Source organism: Mytilus trossulus, chromosome 5 (assembly GCF_036588685.1).
Source record: "Mytilus trossulus isolate FHL-02 chromosome 5, PNRI_Mtr1.1.1.hap1, whole genome shotgun sequence".
Taxonomy (NCBI): Eukaryota; Metazoa; Mollusca; class Bivalvia; order Mytilida; family Mytilidae; genus Mytilus; species Mytilus trossulus.
The window spans coordinates 25,270,780-25,290,460 of NC_086377.1; the positions used below are offsets into that span (position 1 = coordinate 25,270,780).

At 33.1% G+C, this 19,681-nt stretch overlaps 1 protein-coding gene across 1 annotated transcript; it reads left to right on the forward strand.

Moving 5' to 3' along the window:
- Positions 1-2,098: 2,098 nt before the first annotated feature.
- LOC134718690 (small ribosomal subunit protein eS27-like) lies at positions 2,099-11,435 on the forward strand. Its single transcript, XM_063581352.1, has 4 exons — positions 2,099-2,231; positions 4,315-4,423; positions 4,903-5,013; positions 11,016-11,435. Exons 1-4 carry the CDS (start codon positions 2,226-2,228, stop codon positions 11,042-11,044), a joined length of 255 nt encoding a protein of 84 aa, XP_063437422.1. The 5' UTR covers positions 2,099-2,225; the 3' UTR covers positions 11,045-11,435.
- The last annotated feature ends 8,246 nt before the right edge of the window (positions 11,436-19,681 follow it).

A 19,681-nucleotide genomic window follows, 5' to 3' on the forward strand; every position in this document is an offset into this window, starting at 1 on the left:
CATTTAAAGAGATTGGAATAAAGTCATTTGAAAAGCTATTTTACTAGTGTGCCTATACTAGACTATGCATCCGGAGTTTGGGGGAACCGAAAGTTTCAAGCCATAGAGAACATCCAGAACCGATCTATACGTTACTTTTAAGGGGTTTATCGTTTTGCCCCACTTCTTTGTATTTATGGGGATATCGGATGGATGCCGTGCCACTACAGACATTGGACTAATATTGTGCGTCTCTGGAATAGACTTGTTCAACTTGATGACAATCGCATTACAAAACAAGCCTTCAATCACGACTATGACGAATGTAGAAATAATTGGTGTTCTGACTTCAAAGACATACTCATGAAACTTGGTATTGTGGACTACTTTGAGCGCAAGGACGTTATAAGTATGACTTTGTTCGAATCCATATCGAAGGAACACTATAACTGTTTATGGAAAAATGACATTGTGAAAACTCCAAAGTTGAGATCTTATGTGAAACTAAAGACTAATTTTGGAATAGGAACTTATGTTAAATTAAATTTAAACAAAACTGAACGATCTTTCCTAACACAGCTGAGATGTGGAATTCTTCCTTTGAGACTAGAGACGGGTAGATATATCGGCGAGCAACCAAATGAACGCTTATGTAAGTTTTGTAACAGCAATTCCATGGAGGACGAGTGTCACTTTATTCTCCACTGCTCCTTATATAATGACTTGAGATAATCTACTTTTAATGATATATTTTCTGGCAATGAACTAATAGATATGACAAACGATGAAAAAAATTTCTTTTTGATGACAAACTATCCTAGAAAGCTGGCTAAGTATACAGTGAAAGCGTTCCGGCATAGACGTGAAGTGTTGTATAATACATGAACAGTTTGATAAACAGTATATTGCAATATTGATTGTATTTGACTGTAATATGAAAATGTAAAAAGGTTACTTCTTGGTTCTTGGTTTTCTAATAACTTCATTTTTTTTATATAAGTTTGAATTTTTCATTATTAATTAATTATGCATTCAACTTGACATTTATTAAATCGATCTTCTAATAACTTCATTCTTAATTATTTATGTATATAAGTTTGAATTTTTCATTATTAATTAATCATTTTGAAATTTAGCTTAATCTTACTTTTCATTAATTTGTTTGAAATCCGTGATAAAAGAATTATGTTTTATTATTTGAAAGTGACTTATAGACCCAATGGGTCGGGTGTATTTTATTGTGTATGTAATATATTTGTACTTTATTGAAATGTGATTACACAGGTCACTATAATAAACATTTACTTACTTTTTACTTACTTACTATATTTGTCCTTAAAAAACGGGAAAATTAAAGATATAATTGCATTATTATATTGCTCTGAATACTCTTTTGATCATTAAAAGTTTCTGTCCAACTTTGGTAAAATTTCACGGAGAGTCATTCAAAAGACTTTATCCCGTGACATTCGCAGATAGTGAATTGCTTTAAATATAAGAAAAGTACGTAGAACTCAAAGCAGATTCAGCCTTTTTCAAAATTTTCGAACTAGTTTATTAAATGATCTATTTTAGTAAATTTAGTCCCTTTTTATTCAAAATTACAATCCATAGAAAAAAAGAAGCACAAGGCTGATATGCTTTTGACCAGTTTTTCTTATTCTATGTCGATTATTTGTTTTATTTTCTAAATTCAAGTGTACGCCCGGGCGTTTTGACGTTAACGTAGCCACGCATATGCAAGTTGTTATCCTGAAACTAGAAAAAAAACTTCTTAAGGGCCCCTTTTGGGCCCCTAATTCAAAAACGGTTGGGATCATCATCCCCAAAAACCATCTACACCTTCCTTTTGTAGTATTAAACCTTCTTGAAAAATTTCTAAGAGATCAATTCACGATTCACCTAACCAGAGACATTTCAGGTTGTATAAAAAATAACCATTGCGAATTCAATGCAGAAGATTCGCGCCAATTTTAATTTTGTGAAATCTACGATTATCTCCCTTGTCAAAAAGCCCATAATCACTTGTTGCTCAGAAACTTATATATTTTACTAATTTGTATACGCTGGATGTTATGAAATATTAAATCATGAACATCAAATTCCAAATATTTCACATAAGTAGTATTTTTAGATTCGAAACTTAACAGCATTGCCTTTCGGTGGTGCAATTTCACCCGTGATATAGTTGATGTAAGCCCCGAATCGTTCTTTTTCAACAAGACTGCAAACGGAGTCATTGTAAAATGCCTGTAAGTGCTTAAGATTTCTATTTTTTAATACATTTTGAACCCTATATCTAAATTTTAAGTATCGTAACAACCTTTAATACTTTCTCCTTCTTCTTATAGTACACAATATGTGAAGAAATCAGACAAAACCAATAAAAATGAAGACTAAGCGACGATGTTTACAAATCGGTATTGCATATCTATTTATGTAATTATTGCTAGAAAGACTGAATGACAACTCAAATAGTGATATGTTTTCGTAAGGTAATAGTTTAACAGTACAAGTTTCAACCACGAACTGAAGTTAAATGTCGAAAGAAGCCTTTTTCTAAAAAATATAGTTGGTCCACGTGGGATAGATCACTAAAACGTGCATGTCATTTATTTTCGTATTTTTTGTAACAAAAGTACTAGATCCTTAGATTTAAGACTTGGATGTTTAATTTTATATGATAAATTCAAGGAGATTAGAAATCATTTGTAAGCCATAACTGTGATAATTTTAAGCATGCATATATAGAGGACGACTCTTGGACAACTCGGCCCTATCTCTCGGATAGTTACACGATGTCTAATTTGTATGTTTCACCTCTATCAGGCGCACCACCAAATAATTAAAGATGAGATGTGCTATAAACACTAGGGTCAGGTTAAAATGACACCTTATCTTCACATTAAAAAAGTCTATTTACAGTGATTCACACTACCAAACAATACACCTTTTAATATCGCTATTTGTCCGCCATTACTGGATATCACACAGGTTTCCGTAAAATTTTGACGTCATAAAACAAAACATCTGACGCCACAATGGAAAAGTGATTATTGTTTGCGTCAAAAGGTCAAGCGGCCGGGTTAGCCGGCCGTGAAGTACACCTTATCGCTATTTGTCCGTCATTAAGGAGATAACTGTATTGTATTTTAAGCTCCAACGGCATCAAATGGGAATTTGATGGTCGCAAATTAAGTTTACTGGCGAAGGGTTAGTGGAGACAGTAAACGGGTATTTGCGACCATCAAATCCCCAATTGATTCTGTCGGAGTTTAAAATACAATATTGTTATCTCCATTCTAATAAAACTGACAGAAAACAACATTAAAACATGTATTTAAAATCTGTCATATGCCATCTGCGCTTCCGCGCACGTCCCATAGCATCAATTGTCAATAATAAGTGAATATAATAATAATGAAAATAAGTGACGTTATCCAATCAAAATGAACGTTTCAAACGTTGTTGCATTAGAATGCTGGATATCGCACTCTCAGGTTCCCGTAAATGTTGACATCATAAAACAAAATATCTGACGCCATAATGGAAAAGTGATTGTTGTTGACGCCAAAAGTTCAAGCAGCCGGGATTAGCGATGAGGTGTATTTACTATTAAGTCAACTCTGACCATAAAAAAATGTTCAACTAGTTTTTTAGGACAATGGGCATTGAAAGGCATGGAATGAATATTTTTAAAACATGAGGCATGACCCGATGATAGGACACACAAAGGTTCTTGTCAAATTGCAATGTCCTAACGGAAAGGCCTAGTGCTCTAAAGGAAAAGTTAATATTGTACACCCGTAGGACGTCAATTCACCTTATCAATATTTGTCTACTTTAAAAGTAAAAATTATGTGTAATACACTGTATATAGTTCACGATTCTCAAATACTGAGGTTTATTGAATTATTTATAGCAATGAAGTTTATAAGGAGATTACTAACTTAGTTCAGATTTCAAATCACTCGGATGTAAGAAATTATAGGTCACGATGCAAGTTTTAACAATAAGCAAAACCCAGACTGTATATAGTATGCTATCAAAAACTGACATTTCTTTGTCGAATTAAATTCTACGAAGTCTTATTTTTTAAGAAAAAAAAATTGAAAGAAACAAATTTGACCAATTAAAACTTGTACAACCACAGAATAAGAATTTCAACTTTGAAGAGATAATTTTGCATGGGTCGAACCTTCTGGCCACGAGAACAGATGTGTAACAGCTGCACAACATACAAGCAAAGTTAAATCAGTTAATTTTAATTAATTGATTAATGCCGGTTAAGGGTGATTTAATACATATATTTAATGCAATTGTGATTTCTTTCAGCTGGCAAAAGATCTCCTTCACCCCTCTTTGGAGGAAGAGAAACAGAAATGTAAACTAAAAAGATTAGTGCAGAGTCCCAACAGTTATTTTATGGATGTTAAATGTCCAGGTAGGATTTTATTTCAGTTTAAAGTAGTGGTTTTGCATACATTTTATGTTGCTTTTATACTAAAATAAATTCAGCTGTTGTCTGCTCAATGGCGGGGTTGTTATCACTTTGACACATTTCCCATTTCCATTCTCAATTTAAAGTTCATACCAGTACAATATTTATATTTGAATTGAACAAAACATGAAGCAATACATGTACATGTTCCCAGAGGGCGCTCTTGTGTAACAACTTTTTTTATGAACATTATTTACATAAAGTATTAAGCAGAAGATTAATGTTCACATTTAATTAATAATCAAATGTGGGAAATAGCACTGGTGAAAAAATTAATGGAGGGTTTATATTTTTACAAAATGCAAAAATAAGGATTATGTTACTTGCCTCTTGCAATAGAAACATAATTATAATACAAAATGTTATGCAATAATATTTTTGAAGACATTCCTGATAAGTTAACCAATTTCTTTATTTTTTAGGGTGTTATAAGATCACCACAGTTTTCAGCCATGCACAGACAGTAGTATTGTGTGTCGGATGTTCAACAGTCTTGTGCCAGCCAACTGGTGGTAAAGCCAGGTTGACAGAAGGTAAGAATCGTATGCTAAAGTTAATCATGAGGACCTACAACATGTACAAAATATGGTGGCAGAACATTTTCCGACTTGTCATATTGGAAGTAACTTTTATAATTTTAGGTTACTTTACTTTCCAACATAAACAGTAATAACAAACCTAATTTTTGACAAATAGACTTAAAAGAAAAGTTTGCAGTATGAAACTTAGGATCACCAAAAAGTGTTGACCCTAAATCCTTATTGTTGTATACTCAGCTTCGCTTTAATTAAATATATAAAAGATGTAGAATGATTGCTAATTAGACAACTCTTCACAAGATCAAATGATACTGAAATGAATAACAACAGTATGTCCTTCAACAATGAGCAAATGTCATGCAGCATATTCCAATTGTTTGTGCAGTTTGTTTCAATTTATATCATGAATCGTGTGAATAAAGCAACATGTTGAAATGATATTAAAAGCCTTTTGGCAAGTGAAAATGATGACAATCTTTCGGGTCAGAATTTTTGTGAAGACAACATACCCAACGTGTACTGATTCACTTGTCTATCTGCAGATTTTGATTTGGTATTCTAAATGCATATGTGCCCATTGCAAAGTTTTAATTTATAGTTGGTTTTTAAGTTGACTATAATATTTAAAAAAAAAAAATTGAAATCATTTATTCAAATATCAAGTCTTGTATGTTTGCTTTTAATAAGAATCAGCATATTTTAAGAAAATATTGGAAAAAAACTTCGACAAACAAATTCAAACACGATTTAATGTATGAAATGATTTGCACTCTTTATAAATTGAATAAATGTGAACTATTTTAAAAAAACACCCTTTTTGGACATGAACGATTGAAGGCTTAGTTCTGAGAAATTTTTAACAATTTACACTCTCTGACATTGAAATCGGGACATTGATGGTTATATTTAGAATTGACGGGACAGAAGTGTAACAGCATAATACTGTATAAGAACAAACTTAAACAATTGGTTTAAAACTGCAGTGTTCTCCCTAGAAATTGCATTTAGCATCATGGTAAACAGGGAAATTGGAAATATCATCTTGCTTCTAAAAATTGTAGCATCACATCCATAACATTATCTATAAGAAATCCAATACATTCAAAAATATAGCATCACATTACACTGATGCTAAAAGACCCTGGGGAGAACACTGCTGACTGTTGAACTCGTCTAATCAATACAAAGCACAAATACAAGCAAATGAGGTTAATCATAAATCCTTTATTTTACTTCAATGGCAGTTTACAGTATCAACTATCATAAATACATGTATAGCAACTTTTTATTTAAAATTGAAATGATAATACAATCTTTTTGGCAAGTGAATATGATGACAATCTTTCGGGTCAGAATTTATGTGAAGACAACATACCCAACGTGTACTGATTCACTTGTTACTCGATATGTTTTCATTTTGATACGGTATTCATACATGTACTACATGATGATTTTCAATGATTTAATTTATAGTTGTTTTGTAAATGAATTAGTGTTAAACATGTTAAAGGTTACATACTTTAAAAAAAAATAATAGGGTAGGTAGGTCGGTATTTCCATTTTATTTTATTTTTTCATTTTATAATTTGTGACCTGATTTTGAGAATGCGGCTTCCTCTTGTCGTGGTCTGAGTTGATCATGTCCCATAACGGGCCAAGTTTAACCATATTTAATAATTGGATTATTTCCCTTTGTTATTGGTTGGGTGAAAAATGGTGGCCAAGTCTTTATTTCATCACACAATAAATGACTTGTATTTGCAGTATGACAAATTATAGGGTCAGCAAAGGATGTTGGCCATAAATTCTATATTTCACATTAATACTAATTGCAGTTTGTTTCAATAATCATGAATAAGCAACTTTTATAAACATTTGAAATGAGATATTAAAATCCTTTTGGAAAGTGAAAATGATGACAATCTTTCGGGTCAGAATTCTTGTGAAGACAACATACCCAACGTGTACTGATTCACTTGTCTATCTGTTATTCTTCATATATATTTTGATATTAATAGTATTATAAATACAATCTGTGCCCATTGCCATGTTTTGATATACCATTTTTTTTAATTTGACTATTTTATATAAAAAAAAATCTGATTTATGTATTCAAATATCATTTTAAATAACAATCAGGTATTTAGAAAAAAATATAGAGCGAAAAAAAACTAGCAAAAGTCGAGAATCATAATTTATTGTATAGAAGGAATTGCAATCTTAATATATTAAATCGGAACACTTTTTCAAAAATGACAATTTGAACAGGCAGGGTTGAAGGCTGACTGAAAAGGAATTATTCTAACAATTCACGCTTTTTTTACATAAAATCAGGACATCGATGGTTATATTTAGAATTGACTGGACAGAACTGTAGCAATGTAACAGACTAGGAACAAACTAAAACAATTACATAACACTGTTTGACTTGTTCAATCAATTAAAACACAAGAACTTGAGACATTAAGTATGTTTGTTCCTATCCAAGAGTACTCTCAGCTATTGTCGACGTGGTTTAAAGCAGATATCAATTAATTATCTATGCTGGAAGGAAAAATAAAATCAACATCAGTAATATTACATTTTCACTATAAATTTCAATTCTCCAAAAAAAAATTGTGGTTGAAGTGAATATGATGACAATCTTTCGGGTCAGATTTTATGTGAAGACAACATACCCAACGTGTACTGATTCACTTGTAGTATTTCGTGTGTTTACAGAAATTTGAGTTCGTCCGTTTATAATCCTTCTAAAGTCTATAATAACACCAATAATTGAATATACCAGCTTATAAGCAATTTCATACACTTGTAGTACTGAAATTATCTTCATTATATCTGCCTCATTTAATTCTTTGTTACGAACTTCAAGATACTTTCTAATTGCACATGGAATTTTTTATTCCCCTTGACCTGTACCTAAATTCAAACTTACTGTTAAAAGTGAATGTGATGACCATCTTTCGGGTCTGATTGGCAGTGAAGACAACCTTACCCAACGTGTACTGATTCACTTGTGTATATACATATACATGTGTCTCCTGGCTGTACTTGTGTTTCATTTACATATATATTGTTTTTCAGCACATTTATATTGTTAATTCTAACATGACGTCCTTCAAACGCTTTGAGTACACACCCGTGGTAAAATATGAATATATTGCATTGGCTGTTCTGATCGTACTCCCACGTCATATGGTTTTTTTTTTAATGAAGTACCCGACGTCATAGAATGATGACGTTATAATTTAAGCATTTTACGGGAAAATACACGCTTTTAATACCGAAAATCATCACAACAAGGAAACGTAAACAAATGATGCTAAAATGTGGTATAAGCCAATTTTTTATATACATAGAAGACATATAAGAAAATTATCATTAAAATTCATCCAAATCTATCTAAATAAGTTTTGTGAATAGTTTTAGCTTGTCACTTATTCTATTTGTTCCGTTCTTTTACGCCAATCTAAAAGTGCGTTAATTTATGGGAACAGCAAATAATGGCCTCCACCTAGAGCGCTTCGGTCCAAAACAATTGGTGTATTTGTCCTATTAGAATCGAAATAATTCATGGGGGCTTGAATATATCTAGATTTTACCACGGGTTGTCCCTTTATGCCGATATTTTACCCCTCGCTATCGCTCGGGGTAAAATATTTGTCATAAAGGGCCAACCCGTGGTAAAATCACGATATATTCAAGCCCCCATGAATTATTTCTTAAATATCAGCTGAGAGTCCTCCTGTGAATGTATGTTAAGAGGGAGTCTTTACGTTGTGTCTATTTTCTAATAATTCAGGATCTACATTGTATTTGCATAAAAAAAAAAGATATAGATGGTCTTTGAATTGTTTAATATAACATTTTTATTCCACTCGACCTGACTGTATCTAAATTCAAACTTACTGTTAAAAGTGAATGTGATGACCATCTTTCGGGTCTGATTGACTGTGAAGACAACCTTACCCAACGTGTACTGATTCACTTGTATAATTCATTGCATTAATTTAGGCTGAGAAAAAAAAAGATCCCAAGTTTCTGGTAACCCGACCAACCCCAACTTTTTTATTGGATCTTCCCCCAAAAAAATGACCTACCGACCCTATTTTTCAAAATTATGTTACCAGAAACACATATCTTCTTTTTAGCTCACCTGACCTGAAAGATCACTTGGCGTCCGTCGTCCGTAAACTTTTACAAAAATCTTCTCCTCTGAAACTACTGGGCCAAATTTAACCAAACTTGGCCACAATCATCCTTGAGGTATCTAGTTTAAAAAATGTGTCCGGTGACCTGACCATCCAACCAAGATGGCCGCCATGGTTAAAAATAGAACACAGGGGTAAAATGTATATTTTGGCTTATATCTTTGAAACCAAAACATTTAGAGCAAATCTGACATGGGGTAAAATTGTTAATCAGGTCAAGATCTATCTGCCCTAGAATTTTCAGATGAATAGGACAACCCGTTGTTAGGTTGCTGCCCCTTTAATTGGTTATTTTAAGGAAATTTTGCAGTTTTTGGTTATCATCTTGAATACTATTATAGATAAAGATAAACTGTAAACAGCAATAATGTTCAACAAAGTAAAACCTACAAATAAGTCAACATGATCAAAATTGTTAGAGGACCCCTTAAGGAGTTATTGCCCTTTATAGTCAATTTTTAACAAATTTTCGTCAGTTTTTGTAACTTGTACAAAAATCTTCTTCTCTGAAACTACATGGCCAAATTAAATCAATCTTGGCGATAATTATCATTGTGGTATATAGTTTGAAAAATGTGTCCGATGACACCGCCTACCAAACAAAATGGCCGACATGGCTAAAATTAGAACATAGTGGTAAAATGCAGTTTTTGATTTATATCTTTAAAACTAAGACATTTAGGGCAAATCTTTCAAGATTTAAACGTCCATCAGAGTAAGATCTATCCCCTCGCAAATTTTCAGATGAATCTGACAACTCGTTATTGGGTTGCTGCCCTAAAATTGGTAATTTTAAGGAAATTTTGCAGTTTTTGGTTATTATCTTGAATACTATTATAGATAGAGATAAACTGTAAACAGCAGTTTTGTTCTGCAAAGTAGGATCTACAAATAAGTCAACATGATAAAAATTGTAAGAGTACCCCTTAAGGAGTTATTGCCCTTTATAGTCAATTTTGAACAAATTTTCGTCATTTTTGTAACTTGTACAAAAATCTTCTTTTCTAAAACTATGGGCCACATTAAACTAAACCTGGCCACAATCATCACTATGGTATCTATTAAAAAAAGTGTCTAATGACCCCACCTACCAACCAAGATGACCGACATCAGTAAATAAAGTAACAGGTGAGCGACACAGGCTCTTGAGAGCCTCTAGTTTTTTAGGCCTTAGGATTATGCCTGTGTATTGTTTGTTTTGCATCTGGTCAAATTTTGAAACCTCTTAGCTAGCATTGAAGAAAAGATTATACTAAAATTAAAAATAATGAGATTTGTATGATACCAGCTTTCATAAATTAAAAAAAAAAAATCCTTGACACTCTTGACATTACATTTTAAATTCCCATAGATTGGCTGCCAGGAACAAATATATGTGAATATGATGATTATCTTTCGGGTCTGAGTTGCTGTGAAGACAAACATACCCAACGTGTACTGATTCACTTTATATACCAGTAGATCATAAAAGTACACTTGCATGTGTTTAACTTTATGAACTGGAGTTGTTGGGGGGGGAAAAAAATACTTCAGATTTTTTTAATGTAAATGAATTTACTTATTGGTGACTTGCAATCAATCTTTTTTAAAAGTTTTTTTTGTGAAACCAAATCCAGTGGTGAATATTTATCCATGTTCATCAACCAATGAAATTTCAGCCTTCAAATAGTTAAAGGTGTATATCAAAACTACAAAACTGTAGCGACCTTTGGCTTCAAGAACTGTACTTTTTAAAGGATTATTTTTTCTCTGTATTATATAACGAAATGTTTTGATTTTTTGCAGGCTGTTCCTTCCGAAGGAAACAACCATAACTTGTGATAAACTGAGTATGTGTGCTGGAGAGGAGAATTGGTGTGTGTGAAATACCTGTGAAGATTTTGTACAAATGATAGAAGAAGATTTTTATTTATGGATCATTCTTGTTGATGATAAACTTTCAACTTTAAACTATTGATTATGAGCCATTATTACGTACTGTACTGAATTGTGAAACTTGTCATGTTAAATACTTTTACACTAGAGGCTTTATTCCATTCACGTTATTCCAAGTTTCCTGAAATGATTATGTAAATATGATACTAATTATTTAGATAAGAACTAAATTCAGTACAGAATCATTCATTAGTTAAATGCTAATTATGCTATATTAATAAAGCCTGGACATTGTGATAAAATAAAATCTTTAGGTTTTCACAAACACCATATTGAAGTTGTGTTTATCTTAGTGACCTTGTTTTAAGGCGTTGCATATTATAATTTAAAAAAAATGTGATTTGATTGCCAATGAGACAACTCTATATAAAAACAACTATGGGTCACCCATCGGCCTTCAAAAAGGACCAAAACCCATTCCACATAAACATCTATAAAAGGTCCCACTTAGGCAAATTGACAAATGTAATGCAATTATAACATAAAAAAATTAATAGCATCATTTATGGGTTTTGATATGATGTAATTTTAGTTCCAGCTATTTGCTTTGGTCCCTTTTTCAGAGCAGTAAATGTTTTAATTACTACCTGGTAACCAAATTGAAACATGCAGTATAGATATTCTTTCTAGATAGTAGTGATGATGAATCAAGCATGACTTAAAAAATTAACATTCTTCAAAAACTTTTCTCTATAAGTAGGGTCCAAATAATGTGGCAATAAAGGGAAGTCATTTCTTAATGATAAGACGAGTCTTACTAAAGTAAAGCGCCTTAATTATGAATTAAAAAAGGGACCTTCTTAAAGTGAGTGATGCTTCTGACATCTGGTTTTTGGTCCAGATAAGTTGTGAAGGTTGTCTGTTATGACGAGAGAAGAAGAGGAAAGCATCAGTCCGCAAAAAATAATTTCAACCAATCATGATTGCCTAGGTATTTATTATGGTTTCAAAAGAAAAAATCAAAAAAGATCAGAAATGGCTTTGGAATCTGGCTACATAAGAGATGGAGAAGTTAAAATCAGTTAATTTGAGATGTATCTGATAAAAAAACACAGTCTCCCTTCATATTAGTTTTTGTTCAGCAGCTTTGAATTTTGCAAGATGGTATGGTGCTATTATATAATAATTGATATTTTAGATGTATCAAGATCTGGATGCGTCATACTTTGTATACAAAAGCCTTCTCTAATAGTTTGTCCGTCATGTCCATTATACCTCACCTCGTTTCCATGGCTCTAACTGCTAAAAAAAAATTCTCTGTAGCAGATGTTGTATTCCTTGACGTCATGTACGTCTCAAAATTGGTTTCCATTATCTAACTTTAATTTGCCTCTAAGTTATGAAACTTAAATTCAATGCTTATTACTACAAAACACTGATCAAGTTTGAATTTTGGTGGTGTTTCTTTTACCATACTAGAACTATTCCGCTTTACCAGTGGAAACATTGCTGAATTTTTCGTGTCTGTTCTCTTAACTTGTTTGCATCAACCTAATTTCACGAAACTTGTATACACAATGCTTATTTCAACAGTACAAAGATCAAGTACATAATTTATCGAGTTGTTACCCTTTAATGTGTGTTGTCAAGCAGTAGCATCAATAATGTGTTCTGTATCACAGATAGTAGTACGTCAGCATAATCACTAGTGGTATATGGAATGATTGTGTGAATGGGTTAACCTCAACTTGACCTCATTTTAATTGGTTTCTTTATGACCGCAAAAAAAAATTGGGATCATATAATAGTATGATGTGTGATATACCTGACTTAGCATTTACTGAATTTTAGTGTGCTTGCTAAAAAGTGATTGATATACAGTACGAGATTAGATTCAGTGGAGTCCCTACTCCTGCTAATGGTTAGATACACCTTATAATGAATAAAATTTATAGGTTACACTATGAGAAAAAAAAATCTACTATTGCGCCTACTTTCACGGTATACCATCCCTATCATACACACACTCTCTCGATAAAATAAACAATAAAGTGAAACAAATAAATTTCAGCAGAACAAGACTATCAACCAGGGTTCATTTCTGAGTCATCTCTAATGCACCACTTACACACAAATCAGATTTTATTTTCTTACTGTACACAGACAGATTAAAAATTTAAATGCTAGGATTTCCATCAAATCAGTCATACATAATGTTCGTTATCATACCAAAACAAGTCTTCATTAATCTTTACTAACAAGTAAATTTAAGTATCGCAGTACTTCATTTCAAAACATTAACTTCTACCTCTGTGACTTGTAAAAATATTTCACATGTTGAGGTATACCAAAAAAAACTAACCATTAGCAACTCAACTACTTAAAAAATACAACAATAAATCCAATAAAATAGCTTGCCTATCTAATCTAATCAACATATGTACATGTGAACCAACAAAAAACAAAATCATTCAACACAGTGAACTTTGACGGTATTTTCGCACTCAGTGTATTTAAAAAAAAATTAACTGATTCATTTAAATCTTTTTAGCAATAAAACAATTTACTGTCTTAAGTGAGCCAAAACATGAAAGTCTTTTCAAAAGGAAACTTTTTAAACAAAATTAATACTTTTCTCAAAACTTTGTATGTCGTTATATTCAAATAGTTGAAATACTTAGAAAAAATTAACAGTTCTGTGAAGAAGAAAAAACCCACATCTTCAACATATGTTTGCAATAAATGATATTACTACATGTACTAATCATAAAATGTATCAATAAAATGTATCTTCAAAACAGTTCAAGTAAATTGTATCTTGTTCTGTAACTTTCGATATGCATGAGATAAATCTCACAGCAAAATATGTCATATTCAGCCTTCTGATTGCATTGTCATGAGATAAATCTCACAGACATGCGTTTACGGAATAATCGGAGGTGGTCTCGACTTCAATAAGGCACACGCCTTTGGTCCTAACTGATTGTCTTGAGTAGAATGAGACTTATAAAATAGAATGTTTCTTCAAACAGTTCAGGTAAATGTTGAACAAAATGGTCAATGATAGTAAATAATGTGTTGTAACTTCTGGATCCTTCTGGCATGCATGAGATAAATCCCACAGCAAAATGTCATATGCAGGGTTCTGATTGTGTTGTCATGAGTCATGAGATAAATCTCACAGCAGACGGTATAAACGGAGGTGGTCTGGACTTCAATGAGGCACGCACCTATCGGTGGTCCTTACTGATTACCTTCGATAAATAAAAAGTTGCGTTTTGTGACTGTAAACGAATATTGAGAACAGGTTGTAGAATAATTTAGTCTGTTTTCTGGTGCATTAAATAAAGATGAAGACTGGCATACTCGGCTATGCCATGAATAACATATGCCTTGCTTGTTTAAACTTAAACTTCTGTCCTGTCCCTCTGGGACTTTTCTCCAAGTACACATCGATGGCCATTTCTGCCCTTGCGAGTCAAACCACGTGTTTTGCACTGTTGACAATTATCTTCATTTTAATGTTTCATATGTTCATTTTGTAATATTAGGTACCAATTGTTCGATTTTAGGTTCCTCCACCATGTGATATACCTGACTTAGGTTTGGGGGACTAAAATATATTGCAAATAAAAAGAAGAACTTTCATATTATGATCCTTTACTTTGGATTCAAACGCCAAAAGAGGCTGATACATCTAATCATCACAACAATCATGGTTAAGACAATACAACGTTTCCGGAAAGTACGGATTCAACATACAGATATAACAGATGTCGTCGTCCGAAAACACATTGTGTTTCCGGACAATTACTAGTTCAAATGAAGAGATCTTTATGATTTTTTATAAGACCGAAACAAAAATTGATGGTTTATTGATATCACGTTGTCGTCGTCGTCAGCATCATCCGAAGAGATAAAAAAAAAAAGTGGGGAGGTATTATTTTTCTCATTTCAGATTTCAGAAATTTTCTTCAAATATGTTTTTTGGGGGGATTAAAACATAGTGACTTAGTGTATTGCTCAAAATATATTTTCAAGTTCATTGACCACATTAATTCTGTGTCAGAAACCTTTGTTGTGTCTATTTAATTACAATACAAATTCAGAGCTGTATCAAGCTTTAATGTTATGTCAATACTTGCCCCAACTGTTCAGAGTTCGACCTCTGTGGTCGTATAAAACTATGCCCTGTGGAGCATCTGGTTTTCAATGCCACAAATAGAAATTGGGGATGGTGGTCCCAACCATTTAGGAATTAAGGGCACAAAACGAGCATTTGTATTTACATTGCTCTGAAATTGTATCACAAATTTGTAAAACCACTAGTAGAAGGTTTGGAATTATTAGGGTTTATGGGTCCAACAGTATAGGAATAACGGGGTAAAAAAAAGCATTTTTTTTAGTTTTCAGGCTATAACTTGTGTGTAAATGTATGGATCTCTCTGAAATTGTGCCACAATGTTCCATATAACAAAGGGGAGGTTGAGGTTGATTTTGGTTTAATTGCCGTTGGGCCAAAACATGTAGGAATAAGGCACCAAAAAGTAGCATGTTTCTAGTTTAATTAATCATGTAATGATACCACTGTACCCCCGCAGCTTTCCAGGGGAACTCCGAATAACGGATGTGTCAACCAGTATATATGTGTGTCAGAATATTAATTCCTGTATAATGTTTGTCCCAAACTTTCATCAAAAGTTCAATTTGGGAATTTTCAACTTATACCGACCGACATTATTTTCACTAACGTTATTCGATACCTGGAAATCGTGAAAATAAGGTCATTTAAAAATAAATGCATACATTTGCTAGTTTGAAAAAAGTAAAAAAACAAGATGAAGGAAAATAAAACATGCTATATATTTCTTTCGCCAAATTCGATCTTTCTCAAATTTAATTTTCGCCAGCGGAAACCCTGCTAGTTTCTAATAAATTTTAAAAAGTGTTCTGTAAACGATCTATTTTTTTCGGTTATATAGGTTATCATGATCAATAACGGTTTATGTGTTTTTGGAATAAACATTATGAACAATGCATGTTTTAAGACATATTCCCCGATTAAGAAATTTCGAATTGGAACTTTTTTTGAAAACAAATTTTACTTATATCTGGCATGGTAGCAAGTTTTAAATCAACGTGAACGTCAATGATAGAAAATAATGTTGCCCAAGGGCCAGGCAAGCTTTTCTCATCACTTGGTGTCCGTCATCCGTAGTCGTAGTTAACAATTGTTTTTATGGTGCTGATCCAGTTGTTACTTTGTAGCAGTGATCCGTGATCAAAGAAGGCCACCAGCGATCGTTTATCATATATAAATGTCTTCTTTTAACGAACCACTGAATGGAATGAAGCCATGGAATGAATGTTCTTAACAAGGTGCTGACCAAGTGTTATGGCTTTGACGGCGATCAAACATTTAAGATGACCACGAGCGGGTTGAACATATATAAGATCCTACGGGAAATATACAAAACGTTTTTTTTTCTCTAGGGAACCACTGAAGGGATGGGACCAAACATCAAATGAATGATCTTAATGATGTGCTGACAAAGAGTTGTTACTTTGTAGCCATTCAACTATCCCAAGCTGACTGACAGCGGGAACTTAGTTAAACAATGGACCCTATTTGAAAAAAATACAAAAGCCTTCTTTTGAAAAACCACTGGATGGAACGAATCTTAACATATGGCATTGATGTTCCTTATGAGGGTCAAACCAAGCGTTGTAATTACTTTATAGCAAACCCATCAAGCAAGACGAATGGCAAAGGGGAACTTAATTTAACAAATGACCCTATGGGAAACATATACATGCCAAGAAATCTTAGCTTAAAATGCCGGTGGACCACCTACAGCACCCATTAGTAGATACAGATTTAATTTCATTCAATACTATAGTGTTATCAATTGGCTGTGTCTGTATTGGCACTGGTATAGATTCAATGTTTGCTATATTGGCCTCGATACCCGTAGGGTCAAGGGCCAATACAGCTGACCGAGAATCTATACCAGTGCCAATACAGAAACAGTCAGTTCATAACACTTTTATTAAATGATTATAAGAGAATTAAAAACCGGAAGTGAACGTCCTGTATTAGCCCTAGAACTAATACTATTAATCATCTATGTAATTTGCTCTATGGGATATTTTCAGAATTTCAACGGAGGCAATTTCTTGGCATGACAAATGTGTTCTAGTAAACTTCTGAATGGATTGAAACCAAACATGGTATGAATGTTTTTTTTTAGGTGCTGACCAAGTTTCGTAACTTTGTATAGCGGATTTGTCATTGTCCTTATATTAAAACTTGTATGAGCCCGATATAGTTTTGTCTCACATGTTCCTAGGGGAGAAGTACTAATGTTCACAAACACATTTCCGACTCAATCTCTGGACCCAAATTGGGGGTTATATCATTTGTCATGTTGTATATATCCTTTATGCACCCTTGAATTTATGCATCTATATATATACGCGGATTTAGATGGTGGGGTCAGACCCCCCCCCCCTTTTTTTTTATATGAAAGTTAGGTTCGGTTAAATACGGAATCACTGAGGCGTGACGAGAGCGGCACACTCTCTTATGCATTCAGTCGGCCCCCACTCATGAAAATTTTTGGATCCGACACTGTTAATTATCATATGAGCACTAAAATAAAAATAAAATATGAATTTGAATAAAAACAGATCGAAACGTTTTAACAGCAAAATTCATCGACAAATTAAGACAAGATCTACAAATATTTAAAGTCTACACCACTCAAGTCGTCATTTGACTCCAGTAAATAGAGGTTGTGGCCCTCAAATAACGATCGGTGCTTTGTCATTTTTGGCTATAATTTTCAGGGGCGGATCCAGCCATTCTAAAAAGGGTGGGTCCCAATCCAGGACAAAAGGGGGGGGGGTCAAACCAAATGTCACCATTCAAATGCATTGATCGGCCAAAAAGAAAAGGGGTTGCAACCCCCCCCCCCCCCCCCCCCCCCCCCCCCCCGATCCGCCAATGATTTTGAAACTATAATAAATACGTTTTTAGAGAGAAATTTTTAAAAACTCACTTGACAGATTTTCAGCAAACAAATCATAATCGGAGTTATTGCTCTTTAACCACGCTTTTACACAGGCTCGGTTAGCTCTGTGATCATAGATTCTAAATGTATAAAAACTAGAAACTCAGAGGCGGATTTAAGGGGGCAGGGGTCCCAGGCCCCCTTATTGGGAAAAAAATGGTGGCTTATATAGGGAATCACTGAAGTGTGACTGGAGCGGGTCCCCTCTTAAGTTAGTCAGTGGGCCCCCACTTATGAAATTTTCTGGATCCGCCACTGAACATGACGAGCAAAATAAGATTTACAAATAAGTCAATGACTGAAATTGTAGAACAAATTGAACTTCAATGACGAGTTTTGTCCATTTATGTCTTTTAGGCGCATCATAATTGACAAAAATATATAATTTTAATATATACGTTAAATATTTCTGGAGTCCGAAAGCGTTTTTTTTCTGAATTTGCCTTCTTCATGGTGATTGCGTGGTCAATCGAAACCATTGAAAGCCAATTGGCCGCGGTGTCTGTTGCGGTTTATATTTATTTTTATGACAAAATAAATATAAACAACAGACACCATTATATACTGCATAATTAAAATATGTATTTATTATCCAAGAATCCTTTGTCTTGCAATCATTTTGCAATGTACGAACTATTTCAGCGGTATTTTTGTTGTTTTTCTTCTGTTTATATATTATATTATTCATAAAATGTGTATAACTTAATTAAGTTATTATTATGTTCATGTGCAAATAAAAAAATCGGGCCCAAAAAATCTATAAAAAATCTATACTGAAAAAGGCTTGTATAAAAACGTAGACACGGTACGAGCAGTGGCGGATCATGGCTCAGTAGGGGAGAAAGGGGTGTCAATAGGTTGGAACACATTTTTTTTAACGATCAATGCATTGCAAATGGGACATATGATTGACACGCCCCCTTCCATTTATATCCTGGGTTGAAAACAAAAGCCGAATGCATTTGATGTCAACGGTAATTAAACCAATATGTGAGGATCGCCGAGTGGTCTTTTCACTGACTGGGATAAAGTTATAAATTATAAAATGTTATTTATATGCCTCAAAAAAAGTATTTTTATTTCAATCGATCTGGATGAGATAGTTGTGGGTAACTTCACGCTTATAAAAACTGAATCGGGGAAAAAGTTTGCATGACAATGTATAATGGTTCATCTTAACAAAAGTTCTTCCAGAAACCTAGCTATTCAGTTACACAAAGCTATATAAGTTTTATGATGACATTGTTAATATTATACCATGTTTTTGCAATTTAGATAATTTTGATAAATTTAAATATTTAATGAACTGTTCGGAGACTGATGTTCTCACCAGATTTCTTATATATATATATAGACAAATGTATTTTGATTAGACATTCATCAGTGGGAGTAATTGCATAATATTGAAGTTTGAGTTCTGTCTCTTGCTTGTTATAAGTGTCAAAATTGTTGGCTGTTATGTTTTATTTTTGTTTTGTTTTGTATATGATTTTTATAATATTT